Source organism: Mobula birostris, chromosome 6 (assembly GCF_030028105.1).
Source record: "Mobula birostris isolate sMobBir1 chromosome 6, sMobBir1.hap1, whole genome shotgun sequence".
Taxonomy (NCBI): Eukaryota; Metazoa; Chordata; class Chondrichthyes; order Myliobatiformes; family Myliobatidae; genus Mobula; species Mobula birostris.
The window spans coordinates 82,858,945-82,872,052 of NC_092375.1; the positions used below are offsets into that span (position 1 = coordinate 82,858,945).

General features: G+C 44.9%; 1 protein-coding gene across 1 annotated transcript in view; it reads right to left on the bottom strand.

The window, feature by feature from the left end:
* Window positions 1-13,108, bottom strand: part of LOC140199145 (H(+)/Cl(-) exchange transporter 4) — a 117,901-nt gene that overhangs the window by 35,545 nt on the left and 69,248 nt on the right. The window contains exon 3 of the mRNA XM_072260747.1: window positions 8,936-9,035. Within this exon, the coding sequence (XP_072116848.1) occupies window positions 8,936-9,035 (100 nt within the window). The remainder of the gene's footprint in view (window positions 1-8,935; window positions 9,036-13,108) is intronic.

The following is a 13,108-nucleotide window of genomic DNA, read 5'->3' on the forward strand; positions in this document are numbered from 1 at the left end:
CGGAGTACTTGAAGATTAATGATAACATAAGTCAAAGTCAGCATGGTTTCTGCAAAGGGAAATCTTGCCTGACAAATCTGTTAGAGTTCATTGGGGAAGTAATAAGCAGGGTGCACAAAGGTAATGTAGTGGATGTCATTTACTTGGAGTTTCAGAAGGCATTTGATAAGGTGCCAGACATGAGGCTGCTTAACAAGCTAAAATCCTATGGCGTTACAGGAAGGATACTGACATGAATAGAATAAATGGCTGACAGGCAGGAGGCAGCGAGTGAGAATAAAGGGGGCCTTTTCTGGTTGGCTGTCAGTGATTAGTGATGCTCCTCAGCTGTCAGTATCGGGACCGCCACTTTTCACAATGTTTGTCAATGATTTAGATAATGGAATTGATGGCTTTGTGGCAAAGTTTGCAAACGTTATCAAGATAGGTGGAGGGGTAGGTAGTGCTGAGGAAGCAATGCGATTGCAGCAGGAATTAGACAAATTGGAAGAATGGGGAAAAAAGTTTCATGTTGGGAAATGTATGATAATGCATTTTGGTAAAAGGAATAATAGTGCAGACTATTATCTAAATGGGGAGAAAATTCAGACATCAGAGGAGTAAAGGGACTTAGGAGTCCTCGTGCAAGACTCTCAGAAGATTAATTTACAGGTTGAGTCTGTGGTAAAGAAGGCAAATGCAATGCTGGCATTTTTTCAAGGGGAATAGAATATAAAAACAGGGAGATAATGCTGAGGCTTTGCAGGTCACTGGTTAGGCTGCACTTGGAGTACTGTCAACTGTTTTGGGCCCCATTTGTCAGAAAGGATGTGTTGTCCAGAGGAAGTTCACGAGGATGATTCCGTGAATGAAGGGGATTAACATATGAGGAGCGTTTGGCAGCTTTGGGCCTATACTCACTGGAATTTAGAAGAATCTGTAGGGATCTCACTGAAACCTACCAAATGTTGAAAGGACTTGATAGGGTGCTTCCTATGGTGAGGGTATCCAGAACTAGAGCGCACAGCCTCAAAATTGAGGGGCGATCTTTTAGAACTGAGGTAAGAAGGAATTTTTTTAGCCAGACAGTAGTGAACTTGTGGAATGCTCTGCCACAGACAGCTGTGGAGACAAAACTGTGGGTATATTTAAAGTGAAAATTAATAGTTTCCTGGTCAGTCAGGGCATCAAAGATTAAGGCAAGAAGGCAAGTGTATGGGGTTGAGTGGGATCCGGGATCAGCCATGATGGAATGGTGAAGCAGACTCAATGGGCTGAATGGCCTAATTCTGCTCCTATGCCTTTTGGTTTTATGGTCAACTTAATTAGTTCATCTATTTAATATATATATGCTTACTAGTTTTTTTAGCCAGAGAGTAGTGAATCTGTGGAATGCTCTGTCATAGACTGCGGTGGAGGCCAAGTCCGTGGGTATATTTAAGGCAGAAGTTCATCGTTTCCTCATCAGTCAGGTCATCAAAGGATATGGCAAGAAGGCAGGTGTACGGGGTTGAGTGGGATCCAGGATCAACCATGATGGAATGATGGAACAGACTCAATGGGCTGAATGGCCTAATTCTGCTCCTATGTCTTATGGTCTAAATCATTGATAAAATATTATAAATAGATAGAGTCCAAGTCACAATTAACCATTGCCTAAAGAAAGACATATATTCCTGTCGTTTCTTGCTTGTCTATCAAATAACTCTCAGTGCTTGCCAGTATACTACCCCTAATCCCATGTGTTTTCATTTTACACATGAACTTTTGATGTGAAACTGTACCAAAAGCCTTCATAAAGTTCAAATTTAACCCATCTGCTGATGCTTCTTCATCTAGTCTACTAGTTATTTTCTCACAAGACTTTTATAGATTTTCTAAGCATGGTTTCCAATTTCCCCTTAAAACCCCAGACTGACTTCTGCCAATCCCATGAAAGTTTTTCAAATGCTTTGTTATTGCATCATTTTATTTCCCTCACTACTGACATCCAGCTCACTGCTGTTTTCCACTCTTTCTCCTTTAGAGCAGCAATGAAGCTCCTCTATCTCTGTCTGTCCTTGGCCATATTCTCTCCTGTGTCCCAGGTGTGGTTTTCAGGGTCCTCAGTCGCACATAGATCTAGGATTCTTTATTGCTGTTTCCAGAACACTTTTATTTTGACCAGTCAGGGTTGCTGGCCCTCAGCTGAACCCCCGAACCAGGAGGACTGATGGACCACTTGTAATCTGGCCTCTACCCTTTGACCAGTGGTGGCGCCAGAGGTTTTCTCTTGCTGGTGCTACGGAGGGGCTGAATGATTCAGTGATGGTGCTGAGGGATGCTCTGTATGGTAATATGTATTCGCAAGGCCAGACGCGAGGCGTTAAAAAGTCAGTTTCAAGCATTATGTGCCTACTATAAATGCCTCTGTTGATTCACAGGCAACAGCAATTGACAGATCTAATAGAGAAGTGAACTATTACAGTGTCAACAGCATCGGAGACAACCTGGGCTACACGGAGCATAAACAAACAAACCAACAGAGCATCCGAGCAACAGCGGACAACGTGAATCACGCACCAATCCCACAATCAGCGTCAAATGCGTGCTTTTCAACTGAAAAACACAACACGAACCCACTGCTATTCGCATTACATAGACAGCAATGCCAAAAGATACACTGTTATTAAAGTCAAATAAGGCAAACAGATGCAAGGCTTTACCAAGAGTTGGACAAATCGTACTCTGACCATGCAATACCTCAATTAATTCGGGTATTGAATTTAAAACAAAAATCAACAGAATCACCGCTTGGAAGTCTAAGTAAAACCAGTAGGCCTAATAGCAGTAAATGTAATATTTTAGGTTTTTCAGGAAACATAAGGACTATGGGGTATCCACCACAAAATAATAATAATAATCCGCATTAGTCTTGGCCCAAATTTTTAAAAAATCAACTTCACTCACTATTAATGTTTTCAGAAAAGCACAATCCATCTGTTGTTGTGATTGGTGGCGAAAGCATCAATGATTTTCTGGATGTCACTGTCTGTCCTTGCTTTTGTTTTATTTCCAGCAGACGCCGAACCTGATGTAGCTCTGCATTCAGGTTCACTTCGGTGACTCCATAGTATTGGGCCATTGGCCAAAGACAATCCTTGTCTAGGAAGAACTTGTGTTTAGGACTCAATGCTGAGACTCCAGTCAGAACACCCCCAGTCTCAATTGAGAAACGTCTTTTCATTTCAGTCAGAAGTCTGTCTATAACTGGATAGAAACAGTGGTTGCGAAGGTCATCAGAGGATGTGACAGGTGTGCGTTCAGTTTGGGCCTCAACAACAAAATCATGTAGGCGGCGGGGTGGCTGGGCCTGTCTCCTTTCATGTGTTCTGCTCTGTATACCGGCCTTGACACGCAGGTCCCTAGCTCTTGTCTGAATTTCCCTCCACAATTCCTCTCCCCGTTTTGCTGAGAGTGCATTGATAACAGACTGAGCCAATTCCACAGCGGATGAAAGCTCCAAACTAGGAGATTATAGCTGGTCTGACATGAACTTGGTGACTCGGAATAAATCCTCAAACAGAGTGAGAAGTAAAGGAAACTGCTCATCAATCAGACCATTTACAGCTCTGGCCTCCGTTTTCCTCCCTGCATTTGGTTGACCCATAATATCCTGTAGTGTAGCTAGAATGGCAGGGAGTGATTTCCTTATAGCCCGAAAAGCTGTATACTGCCATACCCAGCGTGTATCTGACAATTTCTTCAACTCCTCAGGCTGTGCAGTTGATTCCAGTTCTCTCCGTTTCTTCATGAAAAGATCGTGGGCGACAGAGTTTGAAAAGAAGTTGTAAAGCAGCTGCACAGTTTCAAAAAACTCACCCGCTTGTTGTACATTGCTCACAACAGCCACTAACACAAGGTTAAGTCTGTGAGCATGGCAGTGTATATATAATGCCTGCAGGACCTCTTTCCTGAACCTCTCCTGTACCCCATTATTGCACCCGGACATCACTGCCACCCCATCATAACACTGACCTATACACGCGTTCTTATCAATAACACACTGGGCGAGTGTCTGTTCAATGCTTTTAAGAAGCGACTCTGCGTCCAACCCTTCTGCTGGAGTGAAGTGCAAGGATTCTTCAAGCACTGTTTCATTATTCAAATACCGCACCACCACTGATATTTGCTCCTTTTAACTCAAGTCTTTACTTTCATCCACTATGATGGCAAAATATCCAGCCTCCTTGATTTCTGCACTTATTTGACGTCTGACCATATCTGCCATAATACCCATAATTTCATTTTGGATATCGTGATGGGTGTTTTTTGCATTTCCAGGATTGTCCTCTATTTTTTTTAGCTACAGTTTTATCAAACTTCCCAATTACGCTGAGCAACTCAACAAAGTTTCCCCTATTGTCAGATCCATCATTCTCCCGGTGTCCTCGCTGGACAATGCGGTATAGCGTAGAGACTCAACCACTGCTCTCATATTCTCACAATTTTCTTGGACAATCTTTGCACGTCCTTTATCAAGCATATTTCCCAATCTTGAACTGTCTTGTTTTCTCAATCTGAATTCGGCCCATGCCTCCATCGCAAACTTATGAGCTGCACTTGCATGGTGGGTTTTGAAAGCCGTTGTAGCTTTCCGCCAGTTGCGGTAACCGGTGACAGTGCAGGTAGACTCAGAATGGAACCCATGTCCTCCACACAGGAAATGCCTGCATGCGAAGCAGAATGTAGCATCTTTTGTGATTGAATATTCCAGCCAGGAGTACAGGTCAAACCAGCCACAAATAAAACTCCTTTGCTGATTGCCAAACTGTTGCGAAGGGTACTTTTTCAATGCTGGCCGACAGGGTCCTTCCTCAGGCTGCTGGCTAACATCGCTAACAGTATTCCCACTCGCACTAAGAGCAGCTTCATCCACGTTCTCTTCCGAATCCTGCTCCATTTCTTGTTCCTCTACTTCGCCCTCAGACTCCTTCGATGAACTGCTGTTGTCCTCATCCCCACATACTTCCTTCTGCATGTCACCTTCAATTAAGACATGCTCAGGCTGAGACACCACTGATTCCTCTGGATGAGGTCGTTTTCTGACTAAAAATCGATCCATTTTTCACGCCCGCTAAAATAATGCACGTGGCAGGTCGACGCTAGCTTGCAAAAGAACAATATGTGCGTGTGGCATCCGTTAGTCTCGCGAGACCACGGATCTGCACCTGGATGTATACTATCAATCTCTCGTGTGAGTGAGAGTGAGTGACATCACCACCTTAAGTGATCCTAGATCAGCTTAACTGATCTGAGGACAGCAACGGCAAGACATTGACAACGAACGAATAAGCAGAAATGTAGGGTGGATCTGATAGAGTTTATAACTTTTTTGCTGCGTGGGTGCTATGGTAATTGGGGGTGCTGTTTCACTAGATCAGCTGGAGAAAAAAGCTGTATTCAAAACTATACAGAGAAAGCAAAGCAGCTGCAGTTAATTTCTTGGTGGCGCTATGGTGGGGCTATTGCAATTTCTGCTGGGGCTATAGCTAGCACCACCTTAGCGCCGCCCCTGCCTTTGACCCATTTGGCATGGGAGATCCTATCAGGAGCTAAAAGCATAAAGCCGTGTCTCCAGTCAACATAGCTCTCCAAGTCACTGAGGCACGCAAGCCTCCAAACCACGACAAGGTTGTGGTCCACTTGGAGGAATATATGAGAAGTTCTCTGGAAAATCCTGGAACTTGTGATGTCACACTGAAGAAGAAGCACATCATTATATGAAATGAGGTTTCAGTATTTAGTTATGTACAACTTGGGACAGACAATAAACACTGGACTTGACAATGATGGTTATTATTTTAAAATGTACATATATAGGCATCTGTTAGTTTTGTGAGACCATGGATTTGCGCCTTGTAAGGTTTCCAGGGCGCAGGCCTGGGCAAGGTTGTATGGAAGATTGGCAGTTGTCCATGCTGCAAGTCTCCCCTCTCCACGCCACCGATGTTGTCCAAGAAAAGGGCACTAGGGCTGATACAGCTTGGCACCAGTCTCGCCGCAGAGCAATGTGTGGTTAAGTGCCTTGCTCAAGGACACAACACGTTGCCTCAGCCAAGGCTCGAACTAGTGACCTTCAGCTCACGAGACCGACGTCTTAACCACTTGGCCACTTGCCAACACTAACGTACATAATGGACAGGAGTAAAAGCAGAAGTCATACAACTAAATTACAGTGGCACACTTTTATTTTTTAAAACCTATGTGAATTGCAAAGAACTAATATTGCCTTCTATAAAATGTTCTTGCTGAAGCACACATCAGAGCTACAGAAGATGGTTGACAACAGGGCTTTCAAATTCTTTTAGTGCCTGAAGAGAAATGACACTGTTGCTTTCTACTGATTTCCGTTCAGGAAGTAGAACATATGGGAGAATTGCTACAGTGGAATAGGCTGATAAATGAGACGTGGAGTTAATTGCAGCAACTGCACAGTCAGAGAAAAAGGTTAATGAAAGAAAAGACAAACTCCAAACCAGGCCTCTCAATAACTGGAACACCCTGGGGGTATGACTGCTAATATATACTGTAAAGTTTCATTTTTCCTTTTTGCTGTTAGATTGGTTACAAGCAGTGGGCAATTACTCAGTAATGGCTTTCACTGGAATAGAGAAGTTAAAACGTAATCCAGTGGAACTTCACAAGATAATGAAGTACTAAACTAAGTTTGCTTCTTGCTGGGCGAACAATCAGCACTGATGGAGAAAGTGCGAAAAACTCTTCCCGCCGATGGCCACACTGATTGTTTTCGCAGCAATAACCGCTACAGCAGAGTCTACAAAATGCTATTTTAAGTGAGAGTTGGGTCAAGCACTAGAACAGACAAAGGAAGCCAGGGAATAGAAACAAAATGAAATGAACAGCCCGCTGCTGTGAGCAACCACTGAATCACATTGCAACATCACCTGGTTTCTGTAATTCGATGACTCCTCCTGGCTAATATCTTTGTCATCCCAGATCTCCTGTTACAAACTGAAAAAGGTTAAAAGGCCATGCTGAGGCATCTATTGGATACCGAAATCTGCTATTATTCAAACGTTAAGTTTATTGGTTAAAATCGCAATGAATTAAACATATAAACTCTTTGAAAGTTATAGGGGGGAAAACCCGCTGGTCCATTGCCTGGCCCCATGACAGAATGTTCGTGCTCTCTGACGCACGACCAGCCTCGCCTGCCCCCTCACCCGACACCCCACCTACTGCTGTTTACCCTGCCCCACCCCTTCTTCTGTTGTAGTCTTGGGATTGGGGCTGACTTGGGAGCTCTAAAATAGCTGATGGGGCCGATGTGGGACCCACAGATGGGAGAGGAGATAGCTGGATGGTTGCCCGCCTTCCTTCATTTACACTAGACTTCTGTGTGCCCCTGGGAAAGAGGTACATGATTTTCAGTGCCATTCTCGATGCCTCTATTTTGAGCTGCCAGGGATCCCATGAATTGCTGAGAATTTTACATTTATCCTTAAGTAGGCTTTCAGAGCATCCTCAGATTGTTCCCTCTGTCCCAGTACTCTTGGTATGTGGCAGAGTTCAGAATACAGGGTCTATTCTTTGGGAGTCATCCCTCTGCACTGAGCATATCCATCAGAGCTGAGTGAGAAGAAGACACTGTGGTTGGTTCACTCATCCTGCCAGTTGACTGGGAAGGCTTTGTATAGACAGCACTGGCAATACCTCTCCAGTGCTTTAAGTTGCTTGCTCTAGGTAACATCCAGAAGGGCAGAACCACTGCTGCCCATTAGAGCATAAGCTTTGTGCTGGATCTGAGATCCCGAACTTCAGAGAGACGAAAGCTTGCCGGCAAACTGAAGGTGGTAGTAACTTCCATCATCAATACCTGCCTGCACTGAGAGACGGCTCCCGTGAGATGTGGAGTGGTTCACATCTCTCAGGGGCTCATGGACCTTTCTGGTTCCTGGTGTGGGAGGAGATGCCAAATGATGCAGGCAGGGTGCTGTGCACAGGTTTAGTGTGAGGCCTGTTTATTGCAGAGGACAGGTGAACAATGGCTTAGAGCTCAGTCTCCGAACAGGTGCATACACAAATATCACCTGGACACTCCAGCTGACCGACTGAGGTAGAAGTGATCCTGGTTCTGGACTGGAAGTGAGCGTGAGTTGAACAGCTTCCCTGTTGCCTTATGGGTGAGCTCCAGTCCACCAGGAAGTTTGCTGGAAGCGAGGTGTATCATTGCGGTGAGAAAGACAGAGAGAAATGGTGCGGCCTTGCCTCTCACTAGACTGCACTGACTTCAGGTCCCATATGGAGCTGCTGGTTAGGATCCCAGAATATACAGCCAATTTCTGAGGGCAGACAGGTTTGTTAAGAATGTGCCACAACCCCTCCCAACTGATGGAGTCAAAGGCATCTGTGAGATCTTTCAGAGTAGCTAATGCATTGCCTTGCTTTTCACACCTCACCTCCCACCCAGTTCCCACCTATCGTTCTACCTATGACACTATCACCTCACTGTGGGCAGGTACATTATCCAACCACATCAGAACGCCTGGATATGATATTTATACAATTCCTCTTAAGCTCCAGATCCCTCTAGACACCTCCTGGAGGAAATAATTTGTCACTGCTTACCCTATCAGTTCTCCTTACTACATTTGAATTTTCCATCCAATCACCTAGTAACATTGAGCAGTAAAATCAAGTTTATTTAATCTCACCTTGGGATACGTTACACACCTGACCTCCAGAAAGCCAGGCCAGTATTCCTTCAGTACTTATGACTGTGTTCTGCTCCTGTCCAGCATACTTTAATTTTGTCACACTGGTGGCTAAATCTCCTTGGATTTTGGGGAGAATCTCTACACCCAGTCCCATTCAGACATCTGATATCAGCCCAAGCTGGTGACATGAACCACCAGAGTAACAATGAACTTTGAGAAGCCCGGAGATTTCGTACCTGCCAGAAGTCCAATAAGTAACATCACCACCCATCCTGACCACGCGTCCAACAAGCCTTTGATACATTCCCAGATCGATTCTTTACTTCTGCTTGTGATCTGAAAATAAAGACGGACCAATTAGAGCACACTTAATTGTTCTTATTGTCACCATTATAATTTAATAGTAAACTATATGAAATAGGAGCAGGAATAGGCCATCCAGCCCCTCAAGGCAAGGGCTGAACTGACCATAACCTCAATTCCATATATCCACTCTCTTGCTTATCAAAAATTTTTTGAGCTCTGCCTTATAAGTGCTCAGAATCTGTTTCCACAAGCCTTTGAGGAAGAATGATTAATGATTCTTTGTCTCATTTCTGTCTTAAATGGATGGCCCCTTATTTTTAATTGACTCTTAGTTCCAGATCAACACACACAAAATGCTGGAGGAACTCAGCAGGTCGGGCAGCATCTATGGAAATGAATCCACAATGGACATTTCGAGCTGAGACCCTTCTTCAGGACAGAGAAGGAAGGGGAAAAAAGTCAGAATAAAAAGGTAGGGGGAGGGGAAGGAGGCTAGTTGGAAGGTGATGGGTGAAATCAGGTGGGTGGGAAAGGTCAAAGGCTGGAGAAGGAATCTGATGGGAGAGGAGAGTGGACCATGGGGGAAAGGGAAGGAGGAGGGGACCCAAGAGAAAGTAATAGGCAGGAGAGAAGAGGTAAAAGGTCAGAGTGGGGAACAGGGAGGGGAGGAATTTGTTTACTGAAAGGAGAAGTCGATATTCAAGCCATCAAGTTGGAGGCTGCCCAGACAGAATACAAGTTGTTGCTCCTCCACCCTGAGGGTGGCCTAAACTTGCCACAAGAGGAGGCCATGGACTGACATGTCGGAATGGAAATTAAATGTTTATCCACTGGTAAGTCCTGCTTGTGTGGATGGAGTGGAGGTGCTCGACAAAGTGAAACTCGAGATTAACCCCAAAAGAGGAAATATCCTCTTACGTCCAGTGGGTTGACCAGCTCTGTGAGGGGAATTGGCAGTGCTTCAATATGAAGTTTCAACAATTCCTTTCCTTTCCACAAGTGCTGCTTAACCCAGTAAGTTCATCTAGCATCTTGCTCATATTCTGCAGTCTCTTCTGTCTCTTTTCAAATTCACCCTGTCGAGGCCCCTCAGGATTCGTGCATTTAGCTTATTCTGCACATTGCAGGGTAATAAATGCTTTGGCTCAGAGATCAGCTCTGTTGACACTAGGAGAGTGTAGGTTCTACACAGCAAGCAGCCAGCAAAACCTCTACACCCCACCTCTATAGGCTCGCAGGATCCCCTCCACCCCTGTCAATGTATCTCAGCATCATTTTGTGGCAATGCTGAGAGAGTAGTTCACAGTCCGTGGTGCCTTCACCCAAATATGGCTCAGGCTTACGTACGAGGTTCCACTGCAGCAAGCAAAGTGTAGGCATTTGCCCAGAGTGGTGTCCGAGATTTATTCCCCAGTCATCATCACATAAACACACCATTTGCTTGTTTACCTCATTACTTTGGGAAGCCTTCCTCTGTGCAAATGGAGTGTCATCGCAACAATGACCAACATTTCAAAGAACGTTAATTAAACAGCAATAAAGCACGTTGGTACATGGCGATTTACAAGCACCTTGAAAGTAGAGGGTTGCCGCCACGAAACTGGAACACAGACAAAAAAGATATCTAATTGACTCATTTCCTGTTTTCCTATAGAGTAGACCACCTCTGGGTAGAGCAAGGATCTGCCAGTTTCATTCAAATTTAGCTGATATTGGAAGGTAGAGCTCTCGTCACACAGTGAAATACCCACAGCAATCCTGAATGGGTGACTGATCGACGCTGAATAAGATGTTCAAGCACTTTTTTTAAAATTCTGCATTAACATTGACAGGCTGACCCGGTCAGGCCTGATCCCAAATGATAGAGGAATCCTCAGTCTCAACAGCCTTATCCCAAGTGATAAAGGGATCTTCAGACCCAGCTGTCTAATCTCAGGCTCTTCTGATAGAGTCATAGAAAAGTACAGCACAGAAACAGGCCCTTTGGCCCATCTAGTCCATGCCAAAACCAGTTAAACTGCCTACTTCCATTGACTTGCACCAGGACCATAGCCCTCCATAACCCTACCATCCATGTACCTATCCAAACTTCGCTTAAAACTTTGAAATCAAGCTCTCATGCACCACTTGAGTTGGCAGCTCATTCGACCCTCTGAGTGAAGAAACTTCCCTTCATGTTCCCCTTAAACCTTTCACCTTTCACACTTAACCAAAAACTTCGGGTTGTAGTCCCGACCGACCTCAGCCTGCTTGCATTTACCCTATCTAGAACCCTCATCATTTTGTATACCTCCTCCAAATGTCCTCTCAATCTTCTACGTTCTAAAGAATACAGTCCTAACCTGTTCAATCTTTCCTTATAACTCAGGTCCTTCAGACCCGGCAACATCTTTGTAAATTTTCTCTGCACTTGTTCAACCTTGTTTACAGCTTTCAGCATTTGCCTCCTGTAGGGCCCAAGAGAACATCTTGTCAGGCCCTAGGGATATCCACCCTGATTTGCCTCAGGATAGCAAACACCTCCTCCTTTCTGAATGAGGTTGGAGGCAATATCAAATGTACGACAACTCTGGTGGGGTTTGCAAGGCATTGCTTCCTGCAAAGAGAAATCCAATAACATGAATAGCAGTGATGCTTCACTGCCAGATGAACTCAACGCCTTCTATTCCCTCTTTGAAAGGGAGAACACAACTACAGCTGTGAAAATCCCTGCTGCACCTGATGACCCTGTGATCTCTGTCTTGGAGGCCGATGTTAGGCTATCTTTAAAGAGGGTGAACCCTCGGAAGGTCCTGATGGAGTACCTGGTAAGGCTCTGAAAACTTGTGTCAACCAAATGGCGAGAGTACTCAAGGACATTTTCAACCTCACACAACTACAGGCAGAAGTTCCCACTTGCTTCAAAGAGGCAACAATTATACCAGTGCCAAAGAAGAATAATGTGAGCTGCCTTAATGACTATCGCCCAGTCACATTCACATCGACAGTGATGAAATGCTTTGAGAGGTTGGCCATGACTAGACTGAACTCCTGCATCAGCAAGGACCTGGACCCTTTGCAATTTGCCTATCGCCAAGATAGGTCAACAGCAGGCACAATCTTAATGTCTCTCCACACGGCTTTAGACCACCTAAATAATACAAACACCTACGTCAGGATGCTGTTCATCGACTATAGCTCAGCATTTAACACCATCGTTCCCACAATCCTGACTGAGAAGTTTCAGAACCTGGGCCTCTGTACCTCCCTCTGCAATTGGATCCTCAGCGTCCTAACCGGAAGACCACAATCTGTGCAGATTGGTGATAATATCTCCTCCTCACTGACGATCAACGCTGGTGCACCTCAGGGGTGTGTGCTTAGCCCAATGCTCTACTCTCTCTATACTCATGACTCTGTGGCTCAAATACCATCTATAAATTTGCTGACGATACAACCATTGTTGGTAGAATCTCAGGTGGTGACGAGAGGGCATACAGGAGCAAAATAAACCAACTAGTGGAATGGTGCCGCAGCAACAACCTGGCACTCAACGTCAGTAAGACGAAAGAGCTGATTGTGAACTTCAGGAAGGGCAAGACGAAGGAACACATACCAATCCTCATAGAGGGATCAGAAGTGGAGAGAGTGAGCAGTTTCAAGTTCTTGGGTGTCAAGATCTCTGAGGATCTAACCTGGTCCCAACATATCGATGCAGCTATAAAGAAGGCAAGACAGCCACTATACTTCATTAGGAGTTGGAAGAGATTTGGTATGTCAACAAAAACACTCAAAAACTTCTATTGATGTATTGTGGAGAGCATTCTGACAGGCTGCATCACTGTCTGGTATGGGGGTGTGTGGGGGGGGGGGGCTACTGTACAGGACCAAAAGAAGCTGCAGAGGTTGTAAATCTAGTCAGCTCCATCTTGGGTACTAGCCTACAAAATACCCAGGACATCTTCAGGAAGCAGTGTCTCAGAAAGCCAGTGTCCATTATTCAGAGCGCTCAGCATCCAGGGCATGCCCTTTTCTCACTGTTACCATCAGGAAGGAGATACAGAAGCCTGAAGGCACACACTCAGCGATTCAGGAACAGCTTCTTCCCCTCTGCCATCCGATTC